The sequence below is a fragment of the Salmo salar genome, chromosome 15, assembly GCF_965601325.2.
Source record: "Salmo salar chromosome 15, fSalSal1, whole genome shotgun sequence".
NCBI lineage: Eukaryota > Metazoa > Chordata > Actinopteri > Salmoniformes > Salmonidae > Salmo > Salmo salar.
The window spans coordinates 4,295,412-4,312,500 of record NC_138305.1 but is presented as its reverse complement, the minus strand read 5'-3'; the positions used below and the strand labels follow the sequence as shown (position 1 = coordinate 4,312,500).

The 17,089-nt window shown below is 42.1% G+C and overlaps 1 protein-coding gene across 1 annotated transcript; it reads right to left on the bottom strand.

Annotated features, from left to right (window-relative positions):
- Positions 1–482: 482 nt before the first annotated feature.
- LOC106570834 (ectoderm-neural cortex protein 1) lies at positions 483–13,778 on the bottom strand. The gene is made up of 4 exons (XM_014143395.3): positions 13,484–13,778; positions 11,626–11,853; positions 9,573–11,165; positions 483–4,114 (listed from the first exon to the last, which is right to left on the bottom strand). The coding sequence occupies exons 2-3, from the start codon at positions 11,845–11,847 to the stop codon at positions 9,612–9,614; spliced, it is 1,776 nt and encodes a 591-aa protein (XP_013998870.3). The 5' UTR covers positions 11,848–11,853; positions 13,484–13,778; the 3' UTR covers positions 483–4,114; positions 9,573–9,611.
- Between the last annotated feature and the right edge of the window lie 3,311 nt (positions 13,779–17,089).

The window sequence follows — 17,089 nt, the reverse complement described above, 5'->3', positions numbered from 1 at the left end:
ACCGTGTGAAATATTGTTCCAGACAAGACAGATTACACTGAGATTGATACATTTACGATACAAGAGAAAAAAAACTCATGTTTATTAGCAATGCATTTCACATTGTGATTTTTTATATATATATATATATATATATATATATATATATATACAGAAAATGACAATGATTTCTAGTAGACAAAATGGAATGGATACATACACAGGATGACATGTCATTTCTCCTGCACAATGATAATCTTCTAGTAATAGTACATCTTCAACCAGTCAACAGAACTAGAATAATATCCATTGTCAATCAGCTCGTGACAAGATCTCCCACACAGAAACCCCAACCAACCAACAACCAAAGGAAAGCCACCAATTTCAATGGTGGTTAACACATTGTTTGGCGTAACTAAGGAAATACTTTTGACCCAATGGGTGGAATCCCCTGTTATCTAAAGCAGCCGTTGTGAAGTGTTGTTGAGATGTGTTGCGTGATGGTTGCGATGTGTTGTGTGATGGTTGAGATGTGTTGTGTGATGGTTGAGATGTGTTGTGTGATGTTGAGATGTGTTGTGTGATGGTTGCGATGTGTTGTGTGATGGTTGAGATGTGTTGCGTGATGGTTGAGATGTGTTGCGTGATGGTTGAGATGTGTTGCGTGATGGTTGAGATGTGTTGCGTGATGGTTGAGATGTGTTGCGTGATGGTTGAGATGTGTTGCGTGATGGTTGAGATGTGTTGCGTGATGGTTGAGATGTGTTGTGTGATGGTTGAGATGTGTTGTGTGATGGTTGAGATGTGTTGTGTGATGGTTGAGATGTGTTGTGTGAAAAAAAATCTAAAGGAAGTTTGTTCTAAAGTGTCTGTCCTAAATCTGAGAGATATAAGAAAGATCAGGAAACATTTGTTATTTGATTTACATGTATTTAACCCCTTATTTTTAGCACTAAACAGTCTCCATATAGACTTCCATACATTTTTTCAACTGGTACCGGGGACCTTCAGATGAGTCTTGTGAGGACTGTGGGCGTCCAAGAGCAAAACAACCAACATGTACGTGTTTGTGAGAGTCTCACCTTTCCACAGATGGTTTAGTGTAGTGTGTAGCCCAAACCGTTCGGACGCTACAGACGATAATGTGAGAAGACCAATTTTCAGGAAGTCTCATGGTCTGACAAACACTGCTCTAGCTCTGTCACTGTTCACCGCTGATGTGGAAGTGTTGCATGGATTGAGACGCATCTACAGCAACAAAAAAAAATGTTATCTCTAGTTTAAAGTGACAGATTTTATTGACATATTATGCTAATTAGATTTCCGCAGGGGAGGCGGACATCGACATTAGTTATTTTTTATTTGTACTGTCGCTTTAAAAATAAAATCTATAAATTCAAATAAATAAAGTTACAAACCAATTGAATATGTACTGGGTTGGGGTAACTGGGTTATTGAGTAGGGTAACTGGGTTATTGAGTAGTGTAACTGGGTTATTGGGTAGGGTAACTGGGTTATTGAGTAGGGTAACTGGGTTATTGGGTAGGGTAACTGGGTTATTGGGTAGGGTAACTGGGTTATTGGGTGGGGTAACTGAATTATTGGTTAGGGTAAGTGGGTTATTGGGTAGGGTAACTAACTGGGTTATTGGGTAGGGTAACTAGGTAGGGTGAGTGGGTTATTGGGTAGGTAAACTAACTGGGTTATTGGGTAGGGTAACTAACTGGGTTATTGGGTAGGGTGACTGGGTTATTGGGTAGGGTAACTGGGTTATTGGGTAGGGTGACTGGGTTATTGGGTAGGGTAACTGGGTTATTGGGTAGGGTAACTAACTGGGTTATTGGGTAGGGTAACTGGGTTATTGGGTAGGGTAACTGGGTTATTGGGTAGGGTGACTGGGTTATTGGGTAGGATGACTGGGTTATTGGGTAGGGTAACTGGGTTATTGGGTAGGGTAACTGGGTTATTGGGTAGGGTAACTGGGTTATTGGGTAGGGTAACTGGGTTATTGGGTAGGGTGACTGGGTTATTGGGTAGGGTAACTGGGTTATTGGGTAGGGTAACTAACTGGGTTATTGGGTAGGGTGAGTTTGAGCGTCTTAAGACTTTTTGGCAAGATGTAGACTGTTAGCATCTAGATTCAGGCTCATGGATTTCAATATTAAGCCATGTTAACTGCATATCAATGTGAACCTAGCCTGTAGTAGGAATGTGTTGGAGAGGGGTGTGATCACAGAAATGCCAAGCTGAAATACCACTGCAACACAGAGACAGTGAAACAGGACAGTGAAACAGGACAGTGAAACAGGACAGTGAAACAGAACAGTGAAACAGGACAGTGAAACAGGACAGTGAAACAGAACAGTGAAACAGGACAGTGAAACAGGACAGTGAAACAGGACAGTGAAACAGAACAGTGAAACAGGACAGTGAAACAGGACAGTGAAACAGAACAGTGAAACAGAACAGTGAAACAGGACAGTGAAACAGGACAGTGAAACAGAACAGTGAAACAGGACAGTGAAACAGGACAGTGAAACAGAACAGTGAAACAGAACAGTGAAACAGGACAGAAACATTAGGCTCCCCAGTTAAAGATGTCCTATACAGTACATTTCAGGCTGAACCATTCTCCCTTGGTCACAATTTGTTTGGCACATCGTACTCCTAAAACTTTAACACTCAGCCCTTAGAATGTTTATGTTGTTATGGGTACAGTAGGATATCAGTGAGTTTTTCTTTTTCTTTTTGTGTACTTTGGTAACAAGACGTGTCTTTATTATGGTGTTGTCTTAAAACATCTCATAGCCTTTATGTTCTAGAGACAGTGAGCCAACCACTAAATTGGAGAGCAACCTGTACACTGAAGAATATGGTAGCGTCTGAAATGGAACCCTATGCCCTATATAGTGCGCAACTTTTGACATAGAGCTCTGGTCAATAGTAGTGCGCTATATAGGGAATAGGGCTCTGGTCAATAGTAGTGCACTATATAGGGAATAGGGTTCCATTTGTTGCTTAGCTAAACCTACAATATCTCTTCAGGGTCTCCATTTTATTTGGCAAGCCTCCAGTTAAATTAAAAGCAGAGGAAGCTACTCTTCCCCATGTCTACAAGGAATGGGGATACTCCCAGATCAGAGGCATACATGTGCAAACAATTATTCAATCTCAAAGCAGTAAAAACACACAAAAAATACAGTAGAAAAAGGCAACAAAGTGAAATAATTGTTACAGAATACAAGCAGCAAAATAAAAAACAATAAGTTAAATAATCGTCCAGTTGAAACAATACAATTAGTCCCTGCGTAAGGTAAATAACCCTTACCTTATAAATTACCCATAAAGAACATTTTCAGTACATTTTTCCTACGTGACCTGCCAGGGATTGTGAGGTTCTTCTCTAGTTCTACTTTTCTCCTCTTTACTGGTCCTTTCCCACAGTTGCATGTCAGTAACAACACAGTCATTTCTGATCTCTCTACTGCCACATGTGCATTTTTGGCATGTCTTTAACCATGAGTCCTTATGGGTTATTTTGAAGTCCAAAAACAAGTGGAATTCAGTTACATTTTAGCAGACGCCCTTATCCAGAGAGACTTACAGGAGCAATCAGGGTTAAGTGTTTTGCTCAAGGGCTCGTCGACAGATTTTTCACCTAGTCTACCTACCTCACTTGTGAGAATCCACATGACATCGGCTGCATTTACAGTCAGCCCAGTTCTTATTCTCTGTCCATGAATTGGTATTTGGACCAAATCAGATCAGCTCTTTTGACAATAATTGCACAAAAGACCAGAATTAGGCTGCCTGTGTAAACACTGTCTTAGTGGCTTGATTACTCCAAATACACTAGGCCCACAACATATTAGGAATGATTGAGTTATTGAATAGTCATGATTGAGTTACTGAATAGTCTTTAAAGTCAAATAAGGATATACAAATGAAGGAATATAAAGTAGAGATTATATTCATCCTTCATGTAAACACCACAGGTTTCTTTACTCCAATAAGATAGTCCACCTGCCTGCAGTCCTTCATGTTAAACGGTAAAGCCTTCTTGCCATCCTCACGTTGAATATCTTGCACCTTCACAGTCTTTAATCGAAGAGATAATCCAGTATAGCAATGAAGCCTAGAGAGACAATAGAAAATAATGGTCAGGCGAATCAAAGCGTTTTTTATAGAGTAAAGGTCATTAGTTAGTTTAATTACACTCCTTCAACATAACAGTTGTAGTTGAGTTCACCTATTCACATTCCTAGCCTTCTCATTGTTTCCAAGAGGTGAGTCAATGTAAGACCAGAGGCAGACAAACCATCTACTAACCATCTATATGTCTGATTAAATTATTATGAGAGCTTGATTAAACATTATTCACACAATGTGAGAGCTTGATTAAACAATACCCACACTGTATAAGAGCTTGATTAAACAATACATCTAAATCACACCGTATGAGAGATTGATTAAACATTATTCCCAGCTAAATAACACCTACAGTATGTACAGTATGTTTTGCTTCCACATAGAAAGTTAAAGCAAGGATAATTCAAGAATAATAAGCGACAAGACTGAAGTCAAAAAACCTTTTCAAATTCAGGGTGTTTAATAGTCAGGGTTGTACAGGGTTGCAGGTGTGATTGCAGGATACAGTGAAAATCTTTGACATTGAGCTCCAACAGGCAGGACTAAGTGAAATCAAAGTCCTATGTTGGTGATGGAGAGACTGCAGAGAGAATGAAAATGAAGAGAAAAGGACTTGATTCAATCTGTAGTGCTGAAGATCTGCGTTGTAGCGCGATTGACATTTAAAGGCAATGTTGCCGCTGAACATCAACGCTACGGATTGAATCGAACCCTACAAAGGAAAGAAAAGAGAGAGAGAAAGAGGGAGAGAGAGAGAGAGAGAGAAAGAGGGAGAGAGAGAGAGAGACTTTCCCTCACCACTCCTCACCACCATCTCCACCGCTCCAACATTTACTGCCTTAGCTACCTAGGTGGGCAACATTCCACAGGCTGCACATTGCACATCATGTTGCTATGGAGTTCCCTATGAAAAAACCTGGGAAAAGGTATGGAGCACTTATGGACTTCCCATGGATAGACTCAGCTTAACAGATCTGGTTGAATGAGAGAAACTGATTATTTTTTTTTTGCCTGGGAGGGTCGATATATCTGTTATTCTTTTCCTATTGATTATATTTTTGAACGACCTCTTGGATATGTTATGAAACACAATTTTGTTCCTGTCAACTTTACTTTAAAACAGATTTAATGTCGGCAGTGGTTGACAGTGTCTAGAGTTGTATTACAACACATACCATTTACTGGAAGTAGGTTTCTTGGAAGGGAGACTTTTCATTAAACGACCTCCATCTTCCATCGTGGGAAAAGGCCAGGGACAATAGCCATTAACCTGTAAGAGTGTAAGCCCTGTCTGAGCTGGGGGAAGGGGGGAGTGGACGACCTACTAAGATATATGTAATTGTTTTAAAAAATATCATTTTTGCAAATTTCTTTTTGATTTTAAGACCCCTTGAGGTATCAAAAAAATATATGAAAAAACATTTTTATTCAAACATTTTTGGGGGGCCTTACTGCTATTAGCCCATACAAAAATCTAAAGGAACTTTGTTCTGAAGTGTCTGTCCTATATCTGAGAGATAAAAGAAAGACCGGGAAATGTCTTTTTATCACTAAAAAGACCTGTCTAAGCCGGGGAATGGGGGGGGTTCTACCAAGCTATATGGAATTGTTTTCAGAAGGTCATACTGAGGATTATTTTGCTATTTGATTTTGAAATATGTAAAAACAATTATTTGATGAAAAAATGTATTTGGCCTTACTGCTATTAGCCCATACAAACGCAATGAATAACATATTCACTACATGGAACAACAGATAGTTCCCTCCCCAAAAAAAGGAAATTTGTTCTGAAGTGTCTTCCCTAAATCTGAGAGATTCTTTTTGTTTTTTTACATTCATTTAACCCCTTATTTTTGTCAATAAACAGTTTCCATATATACTTCCATACATGTGTTTGACTGATACCGGGGGACCTTCAGACTTGACTTGTGAGGCCTGTGGGCGTCCTAGGGCAAAACAACTGTACAGTGCCTTGCAAAAGTTTTCACCCCCCTTGGCATTTTTCCTATTTTGTTTCATTACAACCTGTAATTTAAATTGACTTTATTTGGATTTCATGTAATGGACATACACAAAATAGTCCAAATTGGTGAAGTGAAATTAAAAAAATTACTTGTTTCAAAAATGTTTTAAAAAACTAACGAAGCCCCTAAATAAGATCTGGTGCAACCAATTACCTTCAGAAGTCATAATTAGTTAAATAAAGTCCACCTGTGTGCAATCTAAGTGTCACATGATCTGTCACATGATCTCAGTATATATACACCTGTTCTGAAAGGCCCCAGATTCTGCAACACCACTAAGCAAGGGGCACTACCAAGCAAGCGACACTAGCAAGACCAAGGAGCTCTTCAAACAGGTCAGGGACAAAGTTGTGAAGTACAGATCAGGGTTGGGTTATAAAAATATTCGAACTTTAAACAACCAACGAAGCACCATTAAATCCATTATTAAAAAATGGAAAGAATATGGCATCACAACAACCTGCCAAGAGAGGGCCGCCCACCAAAACTCACGGACCAGGCAAGGAGGGCATTAATCAGAGAGGCAACAAAGAGAGCAAAGATAACCCTGAAGGAGCTGCAAAGCCCCACAGCGGAGATTGGAGTATGTGTCCATAGGACCACTTTAAGCCGCACACTCCACAGAGCTGGGCTTTACGGAAGAGCGGACAGAAAAAAGCCATTGCTTAGAAAAAAAAATAAGCAAACACGTTTGGTGTTCACCAGAATCCATGTGGGAGACTCCCCAAACATATGGAAGAAGGTACTCTGGTCAGAAGAGACTAAAACTGAGCTTTTTGGCCATCAAGGAAAACGATATATCTGGCGCAAACCCAACACCTCTCATCACCCCAAGAACAACATCCCCAAAGTGAAGCATGGTGGTGGCAGCATCATGCTGTGGGGATGTTTTTCATCAACAGGGACTGGGAAACTGGTCAGAATTGAAGGAATGATGGAAGGCGCTAAATACAGGGAAATTCTTGAGGGAAACCTGTTTCAGTCTTCCTGACATTTGAGACTGGGATGGAGGTTCACCTTCCAGCAGGACAATGACCCTAAGCATACTGCTAAAGCAACACTTGAGTGGTTTAAGGGGAAACATTTAAATGTGTTGCAATGGCCTAGTCAAAGCCCAGACCTCAATCCAATAGAGAATCTGTGGTATGACTTAAAGATTGTTGTACACCAGCATAACCCATCCATCTTGAGGCAGTTTTGCATTGAAGAATGGGCAAAGATCCCAGTGGCTAGATGTGCCAAGCTTATAGAGACATTCCCCAAGAGACTTGCAAATGTAACTGCTGCAAAAGGTGGCTCTACAAAGTTTTCACTTTAGGGGGGTGAATAGTTATGAGCACTCAAGTTTTGTTTTTTTGTCTTATTTCTTGTTTGTTTCACTATAAAAAATATTTTGCATCTTCAAAGTGGTAGGTATGTTGTGTAAATCAAATGATACAAACCCCCAAATAATCAATTTTAATTCCAGGTTGTAAGGCAACAAAATAGGAAAAATACCAAGGGGGGTGAATACTTTCGCAAGCCACTGTACGTGTTCATGAGAGTCTCACTTTTACACAGAGGGGTCATAATTAGTGTGTAGCCCAAACCGTTCGGACACTACAGACAGAAGTTGGCAGATCGACTGTACTGACTTCAGACGAGTCCCAAGACGGTTGTGGGGATCATAGAGAAAAACGGAGAACACCATCGTGTTCGTGAGAGTCTCATCTTTCCATAGAGTTTATAGGCCAAACTGTTCGGACACTACAGACGATTTTGTGAGAAGACTGATTTTCAGGATGTCTCATGGTCTAACAAACACTGCTCTAGCTCTGTCACCTTTCACTGCAGATGAAGAAGTGTTACATAGGCGGATGCAGTGGATTGAGATGCATCCAATGCAAAAAAACAGATATCTCTAGCTTAAACTAGTTTAGGGCTCCCGAGTGGTGCAGCGGTCTCAAGCACTGCATCTCAGTGCACGAGGCGTCACTACAGTCCCTGGTTCGAATCCAGGCTGTATCACATCCAGCCATGATTGGGAGTCCCACAGGGCGGCACACAATTGGCCCAGCATCGTCCGGGTTTGGCCGGGATAGGCAGTCATTGTAAATAACAATTTGTTCTTAACTGGCTTACCTAGTTAAATAAAAAAAAACATATAATAATTAAACTAACTGATTGTTATGGGGATTTTTTTAAATATGCTAATTAGATTTCCGTGGGGGCGCGGACATCGACCTTAGGGGTCGGCCAATGACCACTGACAAGCATTCTAGGCCTGCGCTGCCTACCACCACCATGTCCCTTTATCCCAATTCTAATCAAACAGGTTGGACAATAGAGAGCTGTATGGAAAGAGAGAGAGAGAAGCATTCCTTAGAAGACAAAGACCTCCACTCCCCTCTGCTTTCTATCAGACCAGAGCTATGACCCTCCCCCTCCCCTTCCACACACACCACAGTGCAAGCCCATGGGTTTCAGCCCACCCAGGCCTTTCAAACAGACATCAGGCTTCTACTTCAATAAACAATGTGGGCCACCACCATAGACTTCCCCATCTAAACTTCTCTACCTAGTCCCACTGGACTGACCTAGCAGAAATCACTGCCTCCACACATCCCTCCCACTCTACCTGCTCTTCCCACTCATAACAACATCTGGGTAGACTAATGTTCCTGGGTCGACTCTCATGACTACAGTCTATCACTCATAACAACATCTGGGTAGACTAATATTCCTGGGTCTACTCTCATAACAACATCTGGGTAGACTAATATTCCTGGGTCTACTCTCATAACAACATCTGGGTAGGCTAATATTCCTGGGTCTACTCTCATAACAACATCTGGGTAGACCAATATTCCTGGGTCTACTCTCATAACAACATCTGGGTAGACTAATATTCCTGGGTCTACTCTCATAACAACATCTGGGTAGACTAATATTCCTGGGTCTACTCTCATAACAACATCTGGGTAGACTAATATTCCTGGGTCTACTCTCATAACAACATCTGTGTAGACTAATATTCCTGGGTCGACTCTCATAACAACATCTGGATAGACTAATGTTCCTGGGTCGACTCTCATGGCTGCAGTCTATCACCCTATTAGGAGACACCTCTGTATTCCTGCATTATCATCTAATATGATAATAATCTAGGGTTGAAAGGGAATTGGTTGTTTTTAAAAGCGCCCGATTACTTATTAGTAGTTATTCATTTATTCATTTTTGAATAGTGGATGACTATTTAGCTCTGTGCTATGATTTAGAAAGATATATGAGTTGTCAGGCAGGAGGACTGCTTGTGGTGTTTCTGGCTGAATATCAGTCATCATTCCAATATTGTACTTGTCCAAGATAAACAGACAATCGGACAAACGGACAACCGATACCATGGAGCCAAGAATATTTATCATCCATCATTCCACTCACCGTGAGGCCGATGCCCGACGTTGAGTCTGAGTCCAGTCCTCAGTCTGGGAGGTGTTTCCAGGTGGAGACGAATGCTGTGGGGATGAGTGAGTAGGGTACGGTAGTGATGCTGTTCCACGCGTCCAGTGTTGGATCGTAACAGTCCAGAGTCTTACACCGCTGAGTGCCAAAGTAGCCTCCCACCACATACAGTTTGTTACCTGATGCCACCGCCTGGCAGCTCATCCTCTTGGCTGTCACATCTGCTACTTTAGTCCATTGGTAACTGTCGCTGCTGAACTTATAGGCAGAGCACGCCGAGAACTCTGTGTCGCCGCCCATCACAAAGATCTGGTTGTTGAGGACGGCGGCGGCCGTGTAGCGCCAGGGCTGTGGGCAGGAGGCGGGGACAGACCACCTATTCTCCTGTGGGTCGTAGAGCTGCACCTTGGGTAATTTGTCGTGGGTGATGCTGGTTCCTCCGAAGGCAAAGAGTTTGAGTTTGACACTGACCACCGCCGCGTTGCTCACGCCCTCCCTCAGCGGCGCCACCATGCACCACTTGTTGGCGACCGGGTCGTACTTCTCAACCTGTTTGAGTGACCCAGAGGGCGAGGCGGGAAGACAGCCTGTACCCGCTGTGTGTCCTCCAACCACGTAGAGGCAGTTTTTGAGCTCGGCCGATCCGTGGCCGAAGCGAGCGATGATCATAGGTGCCGCCTTGGACCACTCCTCGCGGGACGTATCGTAGACCCACACGTCTTTGGACACACCGTTCTCTGAGCCCCTCCCGCCGGTAACATAGACCTTACAGCTGATGGCGCAAGCGCTGAACTCCTTCCTGGGGCTGGGGATGTCGGCCTTGGGTATGATCTCCTTGGCCTTCTGGTCTACCAGGTACAGCTTGTCACACATGAAGGTCTGTCCTCCCAAGAGGAACAGGGCGTGGCTGGTCTTCCTGGGCCTGGCCAGGGGGCTGTTGACCACACCATCGTTCTGGAGGATCCTGAGTTTATAGCGTATGGCCTCGTCCACCAGCTCCTTGCTCTTCGTCTGGGCATTGATTAGCTTCTCTGTGGACACGTTCTCCATGAGGAAGATGGTGGGGAGGAGTGCCAGGCGGACCGTCCTCAGCAGCTCGGGGAGGTGGCAGTGCCTCCTCTCCAGGTCATAGTTGACCCAGTTGAGGGCGGCCTTGTAGACCAGCCTCTCATCCTCCGTCTCTAACTCTTCATGGGACAGCAACGTCACGGCCATGTCCTTGGGCAGCTGGAGGAAGTCCTCCGTCTTGCAGATGGTGGGGAAGTTGCTGAGGCACATGCCCCAGGAGAGCTCGGACAGCTTGGTGCACTGGTGGGCATCGGACAGCAAAAGCATGCCCAGGCAGTTGGACGTTGCCAAGTTCCGCTCCAGAAACTCAGCGCAGGCGTCCCGGATGTCCTGGAACTCCAGCATGTCTCCGGCCTCCAGGAGGGACTCTGCATTCTCCTCGTTGATCACCACCCGGGAGGTGTAGGCATAGTCTAGTAAGAGCTCCAGGACCTCTGGGTGGATGGAGTCCCTGAAGTCCACCTCGCTGGCCTGGCTCTCCCGGAGACCTCCACTGAACATGGCCTGGAACAAAGAGAGTGGGACACCAAGAGTTAGCTTGTTAGCAGTAGCATTGTAGCATTGGTATGGCGGCAAACGTGTCATATTTTCCTATTGGAGATGATCACAGTGATAGAGATGATAATCATGTTGCAAGGTGATTTGTACAGATGTAGTATCTTAACTTGATTACTCTGTTGTCGACGCAGGAAATTCAAATGAGACTTGTGAATAACATACATTCACTGAAAAGCCTTTCTTTCACTAGAGCTCACACCTAAACTATAGCCTACTGTAGCCTATCAAAACTAATTTCCTGTTAGAAATTATCACTCATTTTTTTTATTCATCAAATCGTCCTCCTGCAGGATTATTTTACTCCTGTGATGAAATTGGTCAAATTAAGATCCTACTTCTGTACATCAGTCAGTCAGCAGTCGTCTGCAAAATCAGCTGCAATGTTGAACAAGCCCAGTGTCTTTACCTGGAAGTAGCGACTGCATGCAGCCAGCACAGCACGGTGGCAGGGGAAGGAGCGTCTCCCGGCGTGGAGGAGGACATCGGTGAAGAGCTGCTGCTGCCGGAGCGCGTTGAGGTGCGTAAGGACGCTGTCCGCGTACGATGACTTGTGAAACAGGAAGATGTTCATGGACGCCGAGCTGAGGCAGGATTTGCGGTTCTCATGTGTGCAGACGGACATTTTCATTGGATCCTTCGAGATGAGGGAGCGAGAAGAAGAATGAGTCACACATAAATGAGACTGATATCTAGTCCTTATTGACAATACTAAAAGCTGCATGAACTACCTGCCTCTATACTGTTATTTTCATCTTTGTTGCACAACTCTGATCTTGAGTGCTTAGATAGATTAAATGTCATTACCGGCTTTTAACACAGAAGTAAGACCAATAGCTCATAAACTAGGTCAGTGGTTCACAGCCTTTTTTGGTTACTGTACCACCAAGTAAATTTTTCTCTGCCCGTGCTACCCTTGAAGTACCCCCCTCATGTGCATTTTGCCAGTCTCATAACCCTATGGTCTCGTAAGCCTTCTCAAGTAGGGAAAGGGATAGACCTAGTCAGTTGCACAACTGAATGCATTCAACCAAAATGTGTCTTCCACATTTAACCCAACCCCTGAACCAGAGAGGTGCAGGAGAACAGTTGTTGTTGGGCGATAACTGCCTTGCTCAAGGGCAGAAAGGACCATTTTTTCCCACCTTGCCGGTGCAGGGATTCAAACCAGCAACTTTATGGTTACTAGCCCAACAGCTTTAACCGCTAGGCTACTTGTGGATAGGCCGAGTACCCCCAGGGATGCTAGTACTGCTGGTTGAGAACCACTGCACTAGGCTAAATCCACTCACACACAATGGAAAATCTTTATTGTCAGCTCCTGTCTTGAATGCATTAGTAAGTCTTCTCTTCCAGAGACAATGGCATCTTGACTTTGAGTGATGTCATACAAGCCAAACTCCTGACGTTTTTTTTCTTCTCTAAAAACATACAGCCTTCCTAAATTACAAACAGCTGTGTGCCTCTGAGCCAACTCCAACTCCCCAACTCTGTCTGTTAGCTGTTGACTGTATCCCAATAGCTTTATTGTTTTCAGACTTGATTTGTGCTGAATTATTTCAAAATAGCTTTATAAGCAATATTAGTGGAATCAACAAGAACAAACTAGCTGTAGTAAGGAGAGGACAAGGTTTAAAGCCATTAACCAGCAGCTAGACTTATTTCAATGACAGACTGATTAGACTACAAATACCCTGGGGATAGATAACTAGACAATGCATCTTCTGTATTTGCCAGTTACCACATTATGGAGAGAACTGTATCAGCCTAATATTCACATTACTAGGACCACGGAAGTTACTAGGCTATATCAATGTAATCCATATGCTTTCCAGGCAATGGTATGGTCTCATACCAGTTGAAGCTCAAGGCTGTTTTGACCACAGAGTTCCTATGAATCAGTTCTACATGTAACGCTAAGGTGTTGACAGCCCTGATATTAATATGATGTCGGTCTTTTAAAAAGTTATCACAACTGTTATTAAAGTGTTATTACATGTAATCGTCTCTGAATCTCCAGTCTCAGCCTTAATGTAGCTGTGGTATGAAAGAAGTGGTGTGGGAAAATATTACCCTCACACAACAACACTGAACTGTAGTAATTCGCCCTCAAAACTGTAGTGCTTTGAAATGTACAGTATATCAACAATATTACAACAACAACAAAATGAAATGCATCACACCAACAAGTTGTTGTAGCCCCCTGAACAATACTGATCACTGCAGATCTTCAGAATCACAGAGGATAATAGTAGATGGACATTTACCTCTGACTGATTAAGAGCATGACACTCCGGTCCAGTGAGAACCACGATGCTCTAGAGACCGATATTTTCCTCTCCTCTTGAAAAAGATACAAAGTTGCACCGCTAGACTAAAACAAAGCGTAATCTGTCGCTTCCCTGCTGTAGTCTCGATGCGTGATCTCGTTCATTGAAACGAATGAGATATTAGTTTTCTTCTGTTATAATACACATTATGAGATCTGAAATGCAAGTTAAGAGGAATGTCGCCAGTCTTGTATTAGAATGTCTTTCGCTTTGACTCAGCGAGAGGTAAAGAGCTCTGGGAAGAAAGGAGATGGTTTTAAAGCGTGATGTGGGAGGGGCAATGTTCAAGAAAGAGGGTGGCGTATGCAAACTAGTAGTGCTTTTTAAATGTGGTCACTCACCGTCCCTTCCTTCCTTGCTGATCCTGAAGAGTTACAGGGTGTGCAGCCTTTGGTTCCACATCTATGCTCTAAAACACCGGAATAAAATAATCATGAAGAACTTTGATTAGCTGAGTCAGCTGTTTTAGTGCGGGGCTAGAACAAGGCCTGCATGCAATAGCTTTACAAGACACATTTTGTTGCAAGATAAATGGCTTTGAAATAATTCAACACATAATATCTAGCTATATGACAAAAATATTCTAATTTACCTTAAAATACCAATTGCTGTACTGATGCCCACCATTGTCACACATTGCTGCTATGCCTACTGGTTGACTGGTGTTGAGTGCTTTCAGCTGTTTTGTTCAAGCACATCCATTACATAGTGAACAGCGCCACCTGTTGTTGGAAAGTAGACTAATCCCGGTATACATTCTGTCAAGCAGTAATAGGAGATCCTTCCTGCGTCTACAGAAAACCTCTGGTAACACTTAATAATATATTTCATGAACAAGCGTTAATACAATATTTATAAATGATTAATAAATAGGTATTTCTTTATTTGTGAAGATTTATAAACATGTATAATGCCTTATTCATTTATATTATGAGGCTATATTGAAAAGTTTATCCAAGCCTCTCATGTCTTCGTATTTATGGGAATGAAAACCCTTCATGACGTGTACTCTAAACCCGTCCTTCCTTGCTGACTGTCCTTGTTTTTTTTTGAAAGGGGCATTAAATAAAATGTATTATTATTTATTGAAATTATAGCATTTTAGCATTTCAATAGTTATGCGGCAGGCAGGCATCACCGGTCTGTAAATTAATTGTCATAATTACTTTCCCAACAAAACCATTCTTGGCAAAGTCTCAAACAATACCCCCCTTGATGTATCTCACCTCACCACTCGTCATAAAAGATTATTATTCAACAACAATGTAATTGAAAACTCCTGTCTGATCCACGCAAGTTGTGCCCTAAATGACACCCTATTCCAGCCATCATCAACTAGATTCAGTCCCTGGACGAGTTTATTTGTAGACTGCAAATTGACCGCAAGAAGCCCGAACATATAAAATATTAGACTAAGACATAATCACTTCAAACCTTAATTACATTTATATACGATCACATATATTTCATATTTATATAGATTGGGAATGCATTGGAACATATTTTTGTTTTTAGTATTTTATGTCCAACAATTTAAAAAATAAATAATGGAATTTTTTATTTTTATTTGTGTAACTTGGTAGGCCACCAGTTGGGGAAACCTGCCCTATTCCCTACATTGGGGTGGCAGGTAGCCTAGTGGTTAGAGCGTTGGAATAGTAACTATAAGCTCGAATCCCGAGCTGACAAGGTAAAAATCAGTCGTTCTTCCCCTGAACAAGGCAGTTAACCCACTGTTACTAGGCTGTCATTGAAAATAAGAATTTGTTCTTAACTGACTTGCCTAGTTAAAAAAAAGTTAAAATCCCCCCCAAAAATAGTGCACTAGTTTCAACCAGAGCCCTATAGGCCCTGGACACAGCCCAAGAGTACCATATTACATTATGTTCTGATCAGTGAAGCATCCGTCTTTTCATGTGGCAACAGAGTATGTATTGTGGTGAGTGTTTCTTTGATCCCTTGGTTTTTAAAGCAGACATGTGTTCCACTTATAGCAGATGCTTTTATCCAAAGTGAAGTACAGAGCAGGGTGCAGTGAGTGCATACACTATTTACATGTGATCCCTGCTGGAATTGAACCAACAACATTGAAAGAAGTGTTATGCAACAAACTCCACTTATGAGGGAACATTGTTTTTTTTAATATATTTTTTAACTCCTATTCTCATTGTGAAGATGTATCCACTGCTCCTATAGCTGAGCAGCAAAACACCTTTCCTGCGGGTTAGGGAGTAAAGGTTTAACATTTTGATATTTCAAAGTAAGTAGTAAGATACCTAAAACAGCCACCATTCAGGGTGGCAGGTAGCCTAGCGGTTAGAGCTTTGGGCCAGTAACTGAAAGGTTGCTGGTCAAGTCAAATCAAATTTTATTGGTCGCATAAACATTTTTCGCAGATGTTATCACAGGCGCAGCGAAATGCTTATGTTTCTAGCTCCAACAGTGCAGTAATATCAAACAATACAAAACAATACACAAATCATTGGCAGCTCTATGGTGAGAAACATCTCGGTTCTTTGCTATCCTGGAGCAGGAGTACAGGCCATTACAAAGTTGCTTCCTACTGTTCACAACCTTATCTGCCCCTTTTTTTCCAATTTTCGGCCTAAAATGACATACCCAAATCTAACTGCCTGTAGCTCAGGCCCTGAAACAAGGATATGCATTTTCTTGGTACAATCTGAAAGGAAACACTTTGAAGTTTGTGGAAATGTGAAAGAAATGTAGGAGAATATAACACATTAGATCTGGTAAAAGATAATACAAAGAAAAACCAAACATTTTTTTTGTATTTTTTTTTGTATCATCAGCTCGAAATGCAAGAGAAAGGCCCCGGTGCCCAGGTGCAATTTAGATATTGGCCACTAGATGGCATCAGTGTATGTGCAAAGTTTTAGTCTGATTCAATGAACCATTGCATATCTGTTCAAAATGTTGTATCAAGACTGCCCAAATGTGCCTAATTTATTTATTAATAACTTTTCATGTTCAAAACTGTGCACTATCCTCAAACAATAACATAGTATTCTTTCACTGTAATAGCTACTGTAAATTGGACAGCGCAGTTTGATTAACAAGAATTTAAGCTTCCTGCCAATGTCAGATATATGTCCTGGGAAATGTTCTTGTTACTTACAACCTCATGCTAATCGCATTAGCCTACGTTAGCTCAACTGTCCTGCAGGGGACCCACCAATCCTGAAGAAGTTAATTCTGCAGAAATCTGCCCTAAAGCAGTATCCACACCCATCGGATGTAGTGACCATAATATGGTAGCCATATCTAGGAATAACAAAGTTCCAAAGGCTGGGCCTAATATAGTGTACAGTATAAGAGGTCATACAAGAGGTTTTGTAGCGATTCCTATGTTAAAGATGTAAAGAATATTTGTTGGTCTGTTGCGTGTTATGAGGAGCAACCAGACGCTGCACTTGACACATTTCTGAAATTGCTTAATCCAGTTATGTCACGGGTGTCGTAGGGTGTAGACCAAAACACAGCGGGAAAATGTATACTCATCTTCTTTTTATTAGTGAAGAAGGA